General features: G+C 38.6%; 1 protein-coding gene across 2 annotated transcripts in view; it reads left to right on the top strand.

Annotated features, from left to right (window-relative positions):
* The window catches only part of LOC124801259 (RNA-binding motif protein, X-linked 2-like), a 35,306-nt gene extending 16,404 nt beyond the window's left edge, over positions 1–18,902 (top strand). Inside the window, exons 2-5 of one of the 2 annotated variants that reach the window (XM_047263059.1) lie at positions 2,225–2,380; positions 5,509–5,638; positions 11,744–11,912; positions 17,344–18,898. In XM_047263059.1, the coding sequence (XP_047119015.1) occupies positions 2,225–2,380; positions 5,509–5,638; positions 11,744–11,912; positions 17,344–17,963 (1,075 nt within the window). In that variant the 3' untranslated portion in view covers positions 17,964–18,898. Of the gene's footprint in view, positions 1–2,224; positions 2,395–5,508; positions 5,639–11,743; positions 11,913–17,343 lie in introns of those variants that run through there. The other variant, XM_047263060.1, reaches the window with a different exon arrangement.
* The last annotated feature ends 922 nt before the right edge of the window (positions 18,903–19,824 follow it).

Raw genomic sequence — 19,824 nt, 5'->3', positions numbered from 1 at the left:
CTGGAAGATGTAGAGATAATTTTGGCAGTGTCCCAAAGCGGTATTAAATTTTTGTTACCATTGACAATATATATTAATGATCTATTGGATAATACTGGAAACTCACTGAGGCTATTCGCAGATGATGATGATGATGCTGTCTGTAGAAAGATTCCATCTAGACAATGCTGTAGCAGAATAATTCATTGGGCCTGTGGAGGGATTTCTCTGTCCAAAAAAATCCACTTGTAAATGCCACATGTACTCTTCTAAGTTAGTAACCACTTCCTGTGCGTAGTACATGCCTGAAGTGGAGAAATGTTACAATTCTCTGCTTGATAGCAGAGGCTGAGAAATCTCTGAGCGTTCGGATCAAGACTTCCAATTGGGTCCAAACTAGAGGGCCGTGATCAAGTTTTGAGAATGATGCTGCACAAGGCTAGTTGCCTTCATCAATTCAGAAGCCTCCTGTAGGAAACAAGGATAACCTCTTAACGCAACTTCCCACTCTGGCTTAGATGTAGTTTTAGCAGTGGACAAGACCTCTAACCTCTTTTAATATGTATGGGGACAACCGTGTAGCTAGTATCCACTTTCAACTTGTGCCCAGAGATTCACACTCCAGCTACTGTTCATCAACCGTACTTACAAAAATGTGAAGTGGCCAGGTCGAGTGTATCAGAAACCACTCTAACATAAGGGATCCCAACCACAGTAAAGGCCGTGGTGCCACAGTGCCATCGCAGCCCAGGACAAACAGCTTGAAGCCTTTTGACCGTGGTCTGTGTAGCTACCAACCAGTGACCAGTTTGTGCTATATCCATAAACAACAGGCACGATCTCCGCCCTTCTTTAAACTATGTTTGTATTTTCAAAAAGGAATATAACATTAACCCAAGCAACCAGTAAATGTAATGTAAGTTCTGGTGGTATTATGCTTCTGGCCATCACTACACTAGAAAGTCAGGTTCACGATACGCAAATTGTCAAAAAATATGCAACTAGTTAGAAAAAAGGTAATAAATACCACTAAACACTGATACTGATGATTTCTTCGCATAAGTATATGAGAAAAAGCCTAAACTATACACTGTGTACAAAATGGAATTGCGGTTGCTCTTGCCTGGGCAGCTAGAGTTCTGATTTTGCACTCAAAAACTTGCCTATGGAGAAATTTTTGTTTCTTTAATGTAACATTCAGTAACCTACATGTTTGTCTGGTGCCAAATGGCGGGTACATCAAGGAACCCTGTCTTTGGTGGCTGACTTCGAGTTTGCTAAACTCTCGTGCAACTATCCATTGCTTACTAAATTTCAGTTCAAGGTTTCCATACCTTTGCAGTTATCATCATATTGAATCAATAAATTTTTCTGGTTCTAATGAATAACATTTTAGTATATTTGGTGTTACATGAGGGGCACTCAAAAAGTTTCTGTTCTTCGAAGGCCGTACAGTGCAGAATTGCTATGCCCATCACACAGAATTGCCATGAGCATTGAAGCTATCGTCCCACCAACGCACCAGGTTGAAAATACCCATTTGGTTAAACACCATGTTCCGCTACATGAAGAATGCACATCCTCCTCTGACAGGAATCTTCAACCCTTCAAGACCTTTTTTGAGGGACTGAAGGCATGATAATTGCATGGGGAGAGATTAGTACTGTATGGTGGTGCTCGAGTCTCTCCCACTTGGGTTGGCGTGACGTTTGCTGGGCTCTCAGATTGAACGACATCCTGTGTTGAATCGCAAACAGCACGGAACTTGGTGCACCATTCCAAAATGTGGTTTTGGGCAAACAAGCTGCCCCATACAGTCTTCATTCTGATGGATATCTACCATTGTTTGTCCTTTCGCAGCCGACAAAATAATAACAGCACATTTGTCTGTCCGGCCGTATTGGTAATAATGTCACCATAGTTCAGGTTTCTGCATTTACCACGTGCATGTCAGACAGACACGAATACCGTACCAATCCCTTGGTTGTGTGTCAGTGCTTATATAGTCACATGAGAGTCAAAATACACTGCATTTATGGTGCATCAATGCCCTCAAAGGGAAACTTTTCTATCATCACTTATATTAGGTGAGGATTTGTTTGCAAATTATTCTTCAGAACTGAAGCCAAATGATTGCTTTTTGTGATGTGTGTATTGTTTGTAAAGTTGAATATCTATTTTCAATATATTTTGTTTTTAGTGTGTGTAAAGTTGGTACTATTAAATTACATCTGCTTCTTTCTAGGAATGTTAAGAATATAAAGAAGTTGAGTGAGTTAGAATTGAAGCGAGGTAACTTGAAATCATCATGGCATGATCAATACAAAGACAGTGCATGGATTTTTGTTGGTGGTCTGCCTTATGACTTGACAGAAGGAGATGTAATATGTGTATTTTCACAGTAAGTGTTTCAGAGTAAGTTGATTTTTGTTGTATTGTCTCGAATTTTGACATGAATTACAGTTAACAAACCATTTGTATTTTCTATAGATCATACACATTGTGATACTGTCAATTAAAAATTCCAGTGTCTGATTGATTTTCAGTAGCCAGTATTTCAGCTTTTTTATAAGATTATAGTGCAGTTGGACTCTTGTGCATTAAGTTTTGAATGCTGTACTAAAGTTGCAAATAGGGGCAGTGTCAGCCTGAATGCTTTTCCTCTATTGCATGTAGGTTGCCAGTGTTGTATCTTTTCTCATAGTCAATAAGAAGTGAGAAAATAGGTGATATAATTTTAGTGATGAAACTGAAAGTTTATAAGTTTGCTTCTTGCTTTTTGTCATTTATTGCAACATATAGTGGTTACTTTAAGTCATGAGAGCTTAGTTTAAACTTCCCCTTTCATTGCAACCATATTCACATTTATACATTATCTACCACATATTGTGTCTGTTGTCTGTTGTTTCCTCAAATATTTTGCATGTCCAAAGATTCTGGCTATATTTGGACATGAAAATCCCATTACCAATCTGACCATACTTTAAAGTTCTGCAATAGCCACCGCCATCCCTCATGTTCTCATCATACTTCACTTTACTGTGAAAATCGTGTAAATTACTATTTGCCAAACTTTTTTATCATTAAGATTTCAAGTCATTATTTCATGTGTTTAGCCACTGCCATCCCTACAACTCCAAAAACAGTCATATGTTTAGCAATATAGAGAATATTGCGTTGTTTTGTTGGTTTGTTTGTTTTTGAATAAGTGATGAGCAATTCCAGACCCATTGCTATCTCATATGTCACTCCATTGAACAATGAATTACTGGTCACTTTTACTTCCATCCAAGGTTAGTATGAAGTAAAAGCATGTGTGTAGCACAAACATTGCATGAGAAAGTTACAGATGTTCCTATCAAACCATTCCTCACATTTGCATCTACATCTACACAATCATTCTGCAATTCATAGTTAATGTGTATGGTAGAAGAGTTACCAAACCGTTTTCAAACTATTTATCAAAAGTTCCACTCTTGAGTAGCATGTGGGAAAAATGAGCATGTAAATCTTTTTGTGTGAGCTCTGATTTCTCTTATTTTATTGCAATAGTCATTTCTCCCCACATGGTGAGAATCAACAAAATACGAGGTGTGGCTAGAAAAAAACCGGACTAGTACTGGTGAAACAATAAAACGAATGCAATAAGGCTGAAAGTCGCGTGGCCTGTCACGTGACTCTCGCTCCGCCTACTGCTCGAGTTTCATCTGCCTCCTGCACTCAGTCTGCCCGTGGCGTCTGTTTTAAGTAGTTGACGCTTTGTCTGTGCGTCGGAAAATGTTGAGTGTACAGAAAGAACAACATGTTAACATCAAATTTTGTTTCAAACTAGGAAAATCTGCAAGCAAACGTTTGTAATGTTACAACAAGTGTACGGCGATGATTGTTTATCGCGAACACAAGTGTTTGAGTGGTTTAAGCGATTTAAAGATGACCGCGAAGACACCAGTGATGACACTCGCACTGGCAGACCATTGTCAGCAAAAACTGATGCAAACATTGAAAAAATCGGTAAACTTGTTCGACAAGATCGCCGTTTAACAATCAGAGCAGTGTCTGAGTTAACAGGAGTTGACTTGTTGTCTTGTCGAACAAGTTTACCGATTTTTTCAATGTTTGCATCAGTTTTTGCTGACAATGGTCTGCCAGTGCGAGTGTCATCACTGGTGTCTTCGCGGTCATCTTTAAATCGCTTAAACCACTCAAACACTTGTGTTCACGATAAACAATCATCGCCGTACTTTTGTTGTAACATTACAAACGTTTCACTTGCAGATTTTCCTAGTTTGAAACAAAATTTGATGTTAACACGCTGTTCTTTCTGTACACTCAACATTTTCCGACGCACAGACAAAACGTCAACTACTTAAAACAGACGCCACGGGCAGACTGAGTGCAGGAGGCAGATGAAACTCGAGCAGTAGGCGGAGCGAGAGTCACGTGACAAACCACGCGACTTTCAGCCTTATTGCATTCGTTTTATTGTTTCACCAGTACTAGTCCGGTTTTTTTCTAGCCACACCTCGTATTTTGGCATTCAGAGGATGCAGTTGGTGATTGTAATTTTGTAAAAAGTCTTTATTTTAAGATTTACCACCCCAACTCACTTTTTGTATCTATGACATGTATCTCCCATATTTTTCAATAATACAAAACAAAATGAGCTGTTTTGAACTTCTTCGATATCCTTCGCCAATCCCATTCTTACCATGTAAGTTTCCAGAAGAGGATGGACATGCATAGTCTAAGCATTCTCTTTAGTAAATTTTTGGATCTTCTAAGTGTTCTACCAAGAAAATGCAATATTTAGTTTTCCTGTGCCACAGCATTTTTTATTGGAAGGTTCCAACGTGAGTGGTTTGCAGTTGTTATCCCTAAGTATTTAGTTGAATCTGTAACCTTCAAATTTGTGTTATTTACTGTGTAAGCAAACTTTTACAGGTTTTTTTAAATTTTTTTATTTTTTTTATTTTTTTTTATTTTAAATGTCTCATACCATGCATACATTTTATCTAAATATTTTCTGTGTCAGACAGTGTGTTGGGTGGAGCCGTTTCCTTCACTTCCCACAACCCTTTATGGTAGCAATCAAGTAAAATTTACTCCCCGTATCTTGCACTATTGAAATGCATTTAGCCACTAGAATTTTCCTTTTACTCGGTTTTCTTCTTTGAATTGTTTGTTCCTGACTTTCATTGCTTTGAGTTATAACAGATAATATCACTGTCTGGAGGTAGCTGTGGTGGTGCAGATGTCTTACTTTTTTTCATCATTATTTTTCTTGTGGTAGTTGAGAGAACGAGCCCTACTTCTACAAGGAGAAGTATGTATTAATTATAAAAAATCTTAGCATATGAGTGGCCAAAAGTCTGTGCTGCTTTGTGGTGGTGTAAAAGCAAATTACAGTGTTACAGTTTTGTATAATTTGAAGGTATTCTAATACTTCCACAAACTTAATATTTTTGCTCTGATCCCAAAACAAATACTGAAATATCCTAATGGCCTTCAAATTTTGATTTTATTTTGTAGGTATGGAGAAGTAGTTAATATAAATTTAGTCAGAGATAAGGCTTCTGGCAAATCAAAAGGTTTCTGCTTCCTCTGTTATGAAGACCAAAGGAGCACTATCCTAGCTGTTGACAATTTAAATGGTATTAAGGTAAGGAATCAGACTTATTTTAGTAAATTTAATTTATTGAGAAGACAATGATAGAAAAATTTGCTGCATGATCATGCAGAGCATAATCGTTTTATGGCCAAAAAAGTTCACCAACAAATGAACATTGAACTTCATGTATCACAGTTTTATGCACAGAAGAGAAGAAAGTTGTAAATGCTTCACTGCAACTGGATGGGCAAGGGGAGAGGAATGAGCTGCAGTTTGTTTGGAACCAGGCCAAGAACTTTGTTTTCCATCCACAAATTTACAGATGAGAAATTATACAGTGAAACACATTTTGAAGTTTTACTTATATGAAAATTTTAGTAATCAATATTCTTCAAGTTTATAATATCACACATTTTTTTGATATTGATTTTGCTTCTATTCAAATTTGTTTATACAGGAATACATCAAAAAGTTTCCTTGAACAGGCTGCTGTCAAGGCTCAGATGATACTTATCATTTTTGCCCACCATTCTGTTAAATAGTCTACTGCTTTCCTTCGTTATCTCCTTTCCTCTGTGTGCATGTTATATGATACCTGTTTTGCTATGTAGTTTATGTATCTGTATAGATGTATTATGTTTCATTTGATATTGTCAATAATATACATTATGTCCCATTTTTTACCTTGTCATGCTGTACGTAACATTCGTCTGCTTTCTCCTGCACCCATGAGCACCACCTATTGGATACTTCTAGGATGCTTATATACATGTTACTGTCGTATCTGTAGTAGGAGAGTTCTTGTAAAATGCAAATAATTTAGGGGTAAAAGAGACCACTTACCAAGTAGCAGGAGCATTGAATCATCGACAGACACGCACCAAGGAGAAAGAAAATTTGCTAGGTTTTCAAATAAATCTTTTATTAAGCTAGTGTACATGCGCACACACACACACACACACACACACACACACACACACACACACACACACACACAATGTAGGTATTACCAGTGAGAAAAAAAGAGAAAGAAAGCTTTCGGAATAAAGCCTTTATCAAGCTAGAGTATAATCACAGTGTGTGTGTGTGTGTGTGTGTGTGTGTGTGTGTGTGTGTGTGTGTGTGTGTGTTTTCTCTTTTTTCTCACCGGTAATACCTACATTGTGATTGCTGGACACACAGAGATAGAGAGAGAGAGAGAGAGAGAGAGAGAGAGAGAGTGTGTGTGTGTGTGTGTGTGTGTGTGTGTGTGTGTGTGTGTGGACGCGTGCATGTGTGCGCGCACACGCTGTGCGCACTCATGTGATTATACTCTAGCTTGATAAAGGCTTTATTCTGAAAGCTAGGAAGTTTTGTTTCTGTTTTTTGTGTGTACCTGTCAATGACTTAACACTTCTGCTATTCACTGAGTGGTTTGCTTTGCTCCTAAATTATTTACTATCATGTCTCAACTATTCATATTATCAAGCATTCAACAATATGAATTACAGTAGATTTCTGCTCACCACACAGAAGGGCATTGAGCAACACAAAGGCACATTTAACAATAGACTAAGCTGTCAGACAAAGTTCTTCATCAGATTTAGAAAAAAACATACACAAACATATGGGCAGTCTCATCTGTGGACACCGGAGCTCGACTGCAGTGAATAGCGTTTTGTAAGTAGCATCATAGTCACCTTTGACTGTAAAAGATATTTAGTTGCAGTTTTGCAATTTCAGCCTACATTGTCGTTATCAAGTAGTGTAACTGTGCTGTAGTAATGGCAAAATGGAAAAATCATCTAACATGTATATGGAAGATATTGCAACAGTACAGTTAATAACTTTTACAGTCAAAGGCAACTGCAATGTCATTTACAACTTTTTAATGTCAGTCATGAGAAGTCAATGCCATGAATAAAGATCTTGGCTGTGGTGGATAGTGGGGGGTACAGAAAGGCCTGTGGATGTGTGCAGGGATGTGGCGGGGACAGGATGGTGGGCTACTAGGTGCAGCATTGGGAAGCTGTGGTGGAGGAGGGAGAAAGAGGGATAAAAGAGAAGCAGAGAAGGGGAAAGGAATATGCAGGTGATTTGGGGTGATAAAAAGCATATATATGAAAGTGGAATGTGAGCAGGAAAGGGCAAGGGTTGAGGCCAGGGGGTTTACGGGAACATATCCTTCATCAGCAAAATTGTTTAATGAACCTCTGTTAAAGATCCTGAGACAAAAGCCAACAAGCAGTACTTCAGCAACTTTATATTTGTAAAACTGTTTCCAATCAGAGTGCAAATCATTACAGTGACTGCTAATTAACTTGGTAGTGTACATCCAAAGAGACAGAGAATACATAGAGAGACTTTGGCGAGTTACTCAGTGCTCCCTGCTCCCCACAGTGTACTGTTTTAGGTGTCACACTTGGGAAGTCATTCTGCAGTTGTTTTGAAAGTGAGAGACTCTGTGTAATGTTTTGTAAGCTAAAGAGTCACCAATTTCTTTTTGTAATAGTGCCTGCCATAGGCACAGAGTATAAACGCATGCATGTATCTCAAAAAAATATTAAAGATTGGTGTAAATAATTTTGTGTGTGTTCTCTAACTATAATGGCAAATACCTTAAGCCATATGATAGTCCTAGAATTTTGTGACAATAGAGAAGCAGTCATACTTGCATCATACTTTGTAACGTTTCTGAAATCTCAGGAGGATAAGATAATAAGGTGCCTTTTTTTGTTTGTATAATTCCATTTTGACAGTTTCAGTACACATTACTCCAGTAATTGTTTTTGTTGCTCTCTTTTACATTACAAAATATGGATAATAGACAGAAAGGTCTGTAGTCTCCTGTGAACAGATAGACGAGTGTTTCAAATTATAACTTCAAGGTATACTAGGAGCCCTTTATATACAAAGTGTAAAGTGCAAATTACTCTGTGAAACAATCTTGGTGTGCTTATATAAATGTATAATGGAAAATCGGGGATGGAACGTAACAATATTATGTAAGGATAGTTGCTACTCAGCTTATAGCGGAGATGCTGAGTCGCAGAGCTGCATTTGAGTGTGTGTGTGTGTATGTGTGTGTGTGTCTGTTGTTTATTTTTGACAAAGGTCTGTTATTAGAAAGCTTATCATGTGACAGTCTTTTTGTTTTGTCTATCTGTGGCTCAGCAGCTCTGCTATATCGTCAGTAGTAATTATCCTTTCCATAATATTGTGTCCATGGATAGTTGTTTTCCAGTGTATAGACCTACAACAGGTAGTTCCTCATATATATTTTAAATTATAACTTCAGATAATCATAAAAATAAAGTAAAATGTGCAAATTGTGAATTAATCTGTTACTGAATCTTTGAATTTGAAATGTGGATGGGTAGGCATGTGGCTAAAGTGTGATATTGAATCCCTTGCCCCCCCTCCCCGAAATCTTGATTGTGGTGCTTGATTGACCTGTAGCTTAGTCTAATTTTTAAATCACCCCTTATTTAACCACACATTGCCATACTTCATGCCCTTTTTGCCATAAAAATTAAAACTTCAAGGTAAATTCAGAAAATGTATCGTAGATAATGGGCAAATCTCCAAATGTTTTGATGCATGTTATGTGCATCCATCGTAATTTTTCAGAATTTGGCTCTATATTTAATCAGAGCAATCTGATTCATGGAAAAAACAAGATAGTATTTTGGCTGTTATTTTAATACACTTAAGAGCAACCAAGAACTTCATTGTATATTCAACTGCCATTGCTTAGCCAACTGCCGAGGTGGCTTAAATCATAATATATTTGTTGTATGGGGTGGTGTTTCCTTGCTCACTGCTACACAGTTTCTGTTTTGAGTGTGAAATGAATGGTACGTAGCACTGAAATTAACATAATCTTTCTGTAAAATGTTCATCTCTGAAACCTCTGTCATTCTTTGAAAGTTTACTGTACTAAAACACAAGAAGGTGGATCCTAAACTAAATTTTACAGACTATATCTTTTACTTGTGAAACACCATCAAGAGATGATGCATATAAAGTGTTAGTGAACTGTACTCAGAAATAATATTGTTTCTGGCTACAGCTGCTAAATGTTAACAGTTGCAATGTTGTAAATTCCTTACACACCATCATGTTACATCCCCCTTTCTTTCAACTTCCGAAAATTTGGTGGAGGATAGTTCAGTGTACTTCACTCTGGTCATGGTGTTGCCTCACTGTGACGTTCTGTGTCTTTGGTTCATCCTCAAAGAATGCCCGAAAAAGATTCAAAATGACTGTGTTATATTCATTCTTTCAGTGCCATGTACAATCATTATTTACTGAAGTTGATCAAATTAGAGCCTTCAAGGCCCCTCATCCACTGGACCAAATTTTACATATACAGTAATTCTTATATCATAGTGACTTCAATAATGCCATGTATAATATTATAAATAGTTCTAGTAATGGTAGTAAGAGAAGAGGAAAGATGAATTAAAACATCATTTGGATAAGTCTAAGGCCATTTGGAATATTAACGCTAACTAAGAACAAGTATCAGTACTACTAGTGTTAATAGTGAATAATAGCAACAGGGCAAAAAGTCTAGTTCCTGGGCGGTTTTATGCTGAATATCATTGGCTTTCCATTCAGTTTTCACACTCACACAGCTTTGGAAATGCTTTCATGTAGACTATGCCAGCCCATTTGCCTGTTTCAGACAATTGATATATTTAATGATCATTTACATATTATCCAATTTTCTGTTTGTCCACAAGATGAAGTTTAAAAATACTGGAGAGGCAATCACCAAGACCTTATGTAAAATATTCACCCTTGAAAGGTTACCGCAATTAGAGTGTTTAGTTCGAACATTTAATAATGAACCAAACTTATTATGGAAAGTTCATCAGAAATGGTTATCACTTTGTTCTTGTGTGCTTAATGAAACGTGCAGATGAACAGCTAGAGTAATACTGAAATTCTACATGGCCGGCGGCTGCTCTCATCAGTGTCTGCAAAGAACTCTAGGGTTCTTGCTTGATGTTACAGTCAGTGCGAGAATGTTCAGTAGGAATCCGGGCTGGATGGCCATCATAGTGGAGTGGTGTAGTGCATATGATGGTGTTCAGCAGAGAAAGTGACATTTGCTACTACTGCTGCCTTCACCACCACCCTGCGCATGCATATGTGGCACCCCTCCCCCACCTCCCCCCCATATCTTGCTGTATATTCCACTCCAGTAACTCTATTGCTTCAGGGAAAACCCAAGATCCCAACTACAGCGCGTTCACCATGTGCAGTCCATCTGTGTATTGAGATCCTGGTGGCTGTGAGAAGTGTCACTGTTTTATGTTCACTACTCTGCCTTCTGCAACTCTATGCAACAGACATTGCTCTTCACAGACAATGTACAAATGCTTTTTGGAACTTTGTAAGTCTTATAGACAATGTAGCCAGGTAATACGACTGGACTGTGTCTCCTGGTACTACTTCATTCAGTGACTCTACAGCTAAAATGTAATTACAGTGTACTGGTCACTATATAAATGCATTCAGTGTGTTCTATACTACAAAATATGTCTGCAAAATGAACATCTGCTACCATTGATACTTAAAGTAATCATCTGCATAACCTGTATTTTAATTGTGCAAAATTTTCATACAGATTAAAATACATATTGTGAAACCAGTTGTCAAAACAAGAGAAACAGATGATACAGACAATTTAGCACAGAGCTGTTTTCTTACTATCATCATTTTCAGAGGTGATGTAAACAAAATGGTAACAAATTTGATGAAAAATGTTTTTTTGCCAGACTCATAGATTCCAAAGGTCTTGGAAGAAAGTACAATTTATTCTTTCATGTGCTAGTCCTTGGGAGGAGGTCTTTGGATCCTGGCCTACTGTTTTCCTCCTATAACAGTTTTATATTACTAAACTTAACAGATGATTACATATTTTTGTATTAGCTTTTGCGAATTACACTACCATTATTTAAACTTTGTTCTTTTCAATGTCTCTTTCTTCACTCATTCTTACAGCCATTTATCCTTCCTATCAAGCCTAACCTTTACCAAAAGCTCTAGGACAGGAAATTATTGTTTTTGAAAGACTAAAGTTTAGAATCCAACTACCTCATGTTTCCTTTGGTCCAGTCATTTGGAATTTGTTCCATAGTTGGTTATGTTTATTTTGTTTTTTAGATACTTGGCCGCACGATTAGAGTGGATCATGTTGCAGACTACAAACCACCTAAAGATTCTGAAAAACTTGATACAGAGACAAGGAAACTTTATTCAGAAGGTTGTGCACCAAAACTTACATCGGAATCAGACAAGGAATCTGGGCAGGAAGCTAAAAATCCAAAAAAAGGTGTGTCCCATGATGTCTTAGTACCACAAGATTTTACTGTATGCAATGTGTGTACCACCAGAATACTAGCATAAGAACTTTTACTTTTGCACTTGACTTTATATAAATCAGTTTCTTCATAGTGAATGTCCCACCCCCCTTCCCAATCCCACCTACACTGTTATTTCACATGTGAAGCGCACACACCCCAACTAACTTTTCCTTGTCCTTTGACACCACTCCATTTTTCTTGTTGTCCTACCTTGTGATTCTCCTTTAATGGGATTTCACAGTTCCATTAGAACATATATTGTACACTTGACAGCACAAAAAAGGGAGGAAAATCACGGCCAGAATCAAAGTCCAGTGCAGTAATGACACAAATGATATGCAATTGGTCTTTTCTAGATTATGTTGAGAATGTGAGGAAGATAAATGATTGCTTTAAATATTAGCAAAAATGGTTCTTTCTATATTCTAGACCTATTCCAAGAAGACACAAAAGATTTTCTACAAATAAAGAACCCTGTTGCTAGCAATGGAAAATCGAGGGCCATCTAGGGGAATCCTTCCCTACTGTCCATTGTCCTAAACCTATCACTTGGTTTAGATTTGCTGATGACATCTTTATAATCTGGACGAGGGTGAGGACACCCTGTCCACATTCCTCCAGAGCCTCAACACCTTCTCCCCCATTTATTTAACCTGATCCTCCTCAGCCCAACAAGCCACCTTCCTCGATGTCAACCTCCACCTCAGCACCTCTGTCCACATCAAACCTACTAACTACCTACACCTCTACTTCAAGAGCTGCTGCCCATTCTACACCAAGAAGTTCCTTCCATACAGCCTAGTTGCCATGGTCATTTCATCTGTAGTGATGAGCAGTCCCTCTCCAAGTATACCAGTAGTGGTTTCACTGACTTCTTCGCAGACTGAAATTTCCTTCCCAACCCTGTCCAGAAACAGATCTCCCATGCCTTCTCTCACCACTCTCACCATCCCCATAGTCTGACAACAAAGGTGCACTGCTCTTGTGACTCAGAACCACCCAGGACTGACTCAGTACCACCCAGGACTGGAGCAACTCAGTCATTTTCTGCCAGGGTTTCAATATCTAACATCCTGCCCGTCCCACCCATCCCACATTGGTATTCCGCCACCCACCAAACCTGTTGATTATTATTGTGCTGGCCTACCGCACTTCTACTCCCAATGCCTTGCCTCATAGCTCATATCCCTGCGATAGACCCAGATCGAGGCCTGTGCGACGTGTCTTGCCCTCTACCACCTACTCCAATTCTGACACTGGCGTCTCCTAACACATCAAAGTCAGGGCCAGCTGTGAAAGCTGGCATGTATTGTATGAACTTAGCTACAACCACTGTGCCACATTCAACATGGGAATGACTACTAACAAGCTGTATGTCCACATGAACAACCACCGACAGACTGTTGCCAGGAGACAGCTGGGCTGCCCAGTTGCTGAACATGCCACCCAACAGGAATTGCTTCACTTTAATGATAGCCTGTGGCTTCTGTTTTCTTCCCACAGGCAGCACTAGCATCTTCCCCCAACCTCACCTCCCACCTCTCCCATCCTCCACTCTATGCCACCTCCTTACCACCCATCACCTGCCCCAGCAGATTGCTGCTCATTTCAGAGAGAGTCACAGCCAGCCTCAGTTTTTGTTGTGTGTATGTGTCCAAGTTCTACTCCTGAGGAAAGACTTTATCTGAAAGTTTATATATTTGTAGCATTATTTTCTTTGTGCCTGTCTATGACTCAAAGCTTTCTCTATGTGGTGAGTAGCAAACTATCCTTTTCATATTATTATTATATGTTATGAATACACTAAATAGACCCTTAACAGGGAAATTTGTGCTGTTCATCACTGTAACTGAATGGTCAAGCTGTAGGCTTTCTATGTAAAGGGACAGAAGATTAATTCCATGTATAGTTGCAAAAGTTTTTTTTTTCCTTGCCATAAGAGACAAGTACTGCTTGAAAAGCATCCCTCTATTCAGATGATATGCAAGCAATTTTCCACACACACAGAGCTTGTGACACTTCTGATCCCACTTGTGAATGTGACTATGATAAAACTGGCAGCGACATTTGCTGTTAGCCCATGTGCACGTGATTGACTGAAATCTGCAAAAAAATTACAATATTAATAAAAAATTAAATCCATCAAAGTCTAGCAGAAGGGTAAATCATATCAAAATCATTCAGGCCACACACCAGGAGCAGCACAAATACAGTGGTTTTATTATGATCATATAACTGAAATCTGCCAAGGAGAGCTACACCTAATGACCTATCAATTTCAGTGTGCTTTAAGAGACTGATGGGACCACTAAAAAGTAACTCTTATAGTTTATTAACCTTAGCTTTCCAAAAAACAGATAATTTGTAACTCATGTTGTATATTTTTGTTCAGGCAGTCTCTTCCCGAACCTGCAAACTGCATATAGTTTTATTCTTACCTGTGTTGTTATATTCTCCCATAAATTTTGCAAAATGCTGTAGTGTTTGTTGGGCGTGATATGGATTAATTAATGAATATTTAATAGGTTGTTGTTAACATCTTACTTGGTATGAATATTGCCTTGATTATGGTGATAAATGGTTTTCTCTTTTCCTTGTATTCTTCCTGTTAGAAGGAAATGTAACATTGCAACTACTGTTTTTCTTCAGTAGTTGATGCCTTTTGTGTATATAATCCACATATTCTCTACAAACATTACAATATACTTTGGATAACATCAGGCATTAAATTGGAATGTCCAATATGAAACCACTAAATTCAGGTTTTTACAAAGAATATAGCTTCATTATGATATTTCGTTAACAGTTAATTTGTTTGAATTCAGTCAGAACTATTGTCAGAGTTACATTTTAACTGAGGGCTTTGGGCTTCTTCAGTGTAGGCTGGTGATGTTAGGTGCTCTCACATTCGCGTCCATGCAGCTACTGCTTCTTACCTACATCAAAGAGGAGAAGCATTGAGTCATTGACAGGCACACACAAAAGAGAGTGAAAACTTTGCTAGCTTTCGAAAGAAACCCTTGGATGGGCTAGAGTGCATGGTACACCTACACATGCATGTCCACAGCCCCCCCCCCCCCCCCGACACACACACACACACACACACACACACACACACACACACACACACATATATATATCTGAGCTCTGAGTGAGTGAGTGTCTCCACTCTAGCCCATCAGATGACTTCTTCTGAAAGCTAATAAGTTTTCACTCAGTTTTGTGTGTGCCTGTCAACAACTCAGTACTCCTGCTGTTAGGTGAGTGGTCTCTTTTCTCATAAATTATTTACATTCTGCCAGAACTTTCCTTACAATATTTATTATTTAATGCTGTAATTATAACAAAAGTATAACTAATCTTCAGTTTCATTGAAAACCTTTACATTAGCTAAGTGAAAAATGAAAAAGCATAATGTAAATGAGGGGATTTGAACTCACAATTTTCTGGTCAGTAAATTATTGCTCTAATCACTGCGCAACCTACCTCTGTTGTTGACCATAGTAAAGCACTCAAACATGATGACTGTTGACCTAAATTTTTTCTAAAAGTAATGTCTAATGACCTAAACCCTGTGTGCATACATTTAAAAAGTTTAAACTGACAAACATCCTTGTAGGACCACCTTACCCAAAGGAGAATGTCATTCTTCACTTTAGACAATACCCCCATATGTGGTGGCAGTATTCTGCTGCTTTGACTGACAAAAGAACATGTTGAGTTACGTCTGTCATCACATTATTCATTCTGTGTTAGCCAGTGACAGCACACAATTTGAGTCCACTGGCTTTATTCATAAGCCATGCCTCATCATCAATAGGCTGTTTGTGACTGTGTCATTGCTACTGTGGAGGAAGTGTATGTGGCGGCATTGGAGGCTGGGGCACAATATGACATTCCAAAGTGCACTGCAGAACCACGGAGGAAATGATATGATGATAACGGAGAATCAGTAGGCTTGTGAGATTTGGATGTTGGTATGTAACACTAACAGTCCAAGATGATGAACTTGTAAGCACATCATGCCAATTTTTTTAAATGTGGTACAGTATAAATATACCACAGCATTTCCCAGGTTGGTTGACATGGTTTGGAGCTGCCTTTTGGAAATTGGACTACAAAGCTAAATGTGCAGCCATCAAAGGGAAGTTGCATGATGATCGTTGACTGTACCAATCAGCTTTGATGAGGAGTGTATTTATCATGACTGTCAGAATGTAATAATTTCAAAGGAATCAGTTTTTTCCACGGTGAATGATGGTCCAGTGTGTAGGCTGGATGGTGTCCGTTTTGAATCCAAATGTATCTGTGAGTAATCTTGTGGGGCGCATGTCCCATGGCAATTTGGGGCCGGATGTATTCACAGGATAGATGTCTGACTTAATGTTGTTCAATATACTTATTTTATGGGTACTGTTAGGATATCAACAACGAGACAACTGTATCATGAGGAATTAAACTGTTTCCAGCAGGAACAGTCTGCTGTACATATCAGTTATGATGCAGAGGTGGTTGCAAAATAGAAAATGTGATGTCTCTTCTCGATTGGTCTCCTTATGTGCCATACCTCTACCCCATTGAAAACATAGGATGGAGACAGAGTTGACCATGCTATGAAATTCGATGACAACTTTCACAGTGTTGCCGTAGCGGCCTGGGAGGAAGTGAGAAATTCCTCATTTATCTTTCAGCCTCTATTTCTTGCAGGTTGCAGATGGGCATTGAGGTGGAAGGCCATTGGATGTAGTTTTAAGTGTACAGAAACCATATGCTGTGTCTTTTGAGGGGCAAAAAAACTATTATTTAGAATCATGAACTGTTTATTCTGTTAATTTTCTGTAGATTAAACAAATTGATGCACTAAAACAAAAACAAAAATTAATTGCTGAAAGTCGGTTTGGATTGGAATCTTGCCATTCTGACGTTGTGTTATCATTCTGTCGGCTACACAACTGAATGTTGAAGTCGCTATACTAACTGTTGCAGTATTCAGGCATTTCTTATTGTCGCTCCTCGCGTGACTCCAATTGTCGACTTCAAGCACCTTTTCTGCATCTGAAATCCTAGGAATGGCAGGGAGCAGATTTCCTTGTGTGTTTTTAGATTGCGGGTGCTGTGAGCTGAGAGTCAGTAAGTCGTAACAACTCCCTCAGTTACACACACAAGTACATATCACCCTTTACTTTTATGAGCAGTGCTGTACCCATAACTTTTTGTGCTGTCATATGTACGTTGATTATGAATTCAAATCTATAATGAAGTAATGACAATATTACTATACATTATCAAATATGAAAGTGTTAATTTTTCATTTTAAAGAGAGGTCACATCTTACTGAAAATGCCTTTAGAGGCTGTAGAAAACTATACCTGTAGATTAACTGACAATTATTAATTACAGAGAAAAAGGAAAAGATGAAGCAGAAGAAAAAGAAGAAGAAGAAAAAACGAAAGAAGGCTAAAGTGCAGAACAGTAGTTCCAGCTCAGAGGAAGGTTCAACCTCAGCAAGTGACTCTGAAGACGAAACTCGTGCAAGCAGTAAAACAAAGAAGTCTCGGAAAAAGAAGACAGCAAAGTCAGAGAGCAGCAGTGCAAGTGATGGAGAAAATATACCTGCTAAAACCAAACGACAGCAGTTGGAGGAAAAAATTAGGGCTCTCGAACGAGCTCTAAGTACTGTGAAGCGGGCAGCAAAGATGAATGAGGAAGCGGCTGATGTTGGTACAGCTCGGCCAAAGGATGCTCATCCTGGGGAAGTTTCCACAGAACGTGTAGATCGTGGCAGTGTTTCTAAGAAGAAGGACGCTGGGGACAGTGAAGGTGGCAGAAAGAACACTGAAGAGCGAGGAGTTACAAAACACAGTGAGCAGCCTAGAGACAGAGAACGGGACAGGGACAGGGAAAGAGAGAGGGGTAGAGAAAGAGAGCGTGACTGGGAAAGGAGCAAAGAAAGAAGGTACAACAGAGAGGGTGGAACATCTGGCAGCTGGAGCAGGGACCGAGATGGCCGCAGAAACTAAAGGAAGTTCTATTAGTTAGTCTCTTTCTTGCTGCCAGAAAATTGGACACTGAATGGTACAGTTACTGTTAGAGAGGTGGTGTGAAAACTGTGAGACTGCTGTTGTGGTTTATTAGAGCAGTAAGGAAAATTTGATGTAATTGCATATATGTTGTACTTTTTGTTACTGTTCATACTTTTATGCAATATGCACTGATTATAATGTGACTCTGGAGAACAACAGGGTAGCCAACCCATTTAAATTTAATTTGTGTACTCTTTTATCAATCACTGTTACTGAAATATGTAAGTAGTTTACTGCCATCGTACATAATGGCACAACTGATATGTTCATACTAAATTGCATTAAAGATCATTAAGCACAGTATCTGTTAAGACCGCATCACATTAATAGGTGCCTTGAAGATGATAAAATGAAGGTAATTGTTTATCTGAGACAGTTAAGTCAAGATACTGCCCACAATAGCATTGGGTGTTGTGATGTACTGTTAGTATCTGTTACCAAGTTACTACAATAATAGTGACTCATCTTTTGAAAAATGAGATTGAGGTGTTGAGTTCACAATCTTTGTTGGGTTATTCACATTCTGTACCTTCAATTGAATCCAGCTGCAGACACTGAAACAAGGCTCAGCCCATTAACTTGTCACAAATCAAAATACTCCGTAGCTTTGTGGGAAGGAATTTCCGTCACTGTGACAGTTTTAAGAAAAGTGACATAGTGTAGTGATCCCCAGTTCATTTCCTTTTGATTAAATCTAACATAAAGAGCCTGAAGCAATATTTAAGACTTTTATAATGTCTACCTCAGGTACAAAGTTGCCTGCTTTTACTGATTCATTACATTTAGGAAATTATATTTCCTAAGTGCAAGTGTCAGGGGGTTAGAAACTTTTATTTTATGTCATACTAGTCTCCAGGTGTAGAATAATTGGATAAATACCAAAGTGATTTTAACTAAACCATAAACAGTTTCATAAAAAATATTATATTTTACATATCTCAAATAGATATTTCTTTAACAAACCATGTGCCATGTTTATGAAGCCCATAAAATGTGTGTTCATATATGTATCCTGCAAGCCACTGTACAGGGTGCGGTGGAGGATAATATAAAAGGAAAGCTGTCATTAACATGAAAGTCAGGTTGAACACCAGACTGCTTTACTAGACATACTCATATTGGAGGCAGTATATGTTGCCTTTTTCCAAACTTCTGATTGGTTTACTTGGCCAGTTATAGGGGTCCTACAGTTTAACATGAACTGTGAATTGCAGTGCAACTTGACAAACAGTGCCAGGGGTGAAAGAATAAGTCGTCATTCAGCTTGTACAGTTTCCCACCACTAGTGGGTTTGCCTGCAATACAGGCCTCTCCATCATTTCCACCACTTCTGTGCCACTACTCTGGCCCAGTGTTGCTGTCTCTTTCATGTGCTTCTTCCCACTTCTTTTAGCCACCTCTTTGGTCTCCTACCCCCTACCTACATCTTGAACATACCCCTAGACAGCCTCAGCTTCTCTATTTTCTTCAAATGCCCCTAGAATTTTAATCTTTTCCACTAAATATTCCCTAGTACGGATTCCTCATGCGTTTTCTCCATGACCTTTTCATTTCTCATCTTCTGCATACACTACTGGCCATTAAAATTGCTACACCACGAAGATGACGTGCTACAGACACGAAATTTAACTGACAGGAAGAAGATGCTGTGATATGCAAATGAATAGCTTTTCAGGGCATTCACACAAGTTTGGCGCCGGTGGTGAAACCTACAACGTGCTGACATGAGGAAAGTTTCCAACTGATTTCTTATACACAAACAGCAGTTGACCGGCGTTGCCTGGTGAAACGTTGTTGT

The sequence above is a fragment of the Schistocerca piceifrons genome, chromosome 1 (assembly GCF_021461385.2).
Source record: "Schistocerca piceifrons isolate TAMUIC-IGC-003096 chromosome 1, iqSchPice1.1, whole genome shotgun sequence".
In the NCBI taxonomy this organism is placed as follows: Eukaryota; Metazoa; Arthropoda; class Insecta; order Orthoptera; family Acrididae; genus Schistocerca; species Schistocerca piceifrons.
The sequence above is the reverse complement of the archived record's forward strand: the minus strand, read 5'-3'. Positions and strand labels throughout refer to the sequence as shown.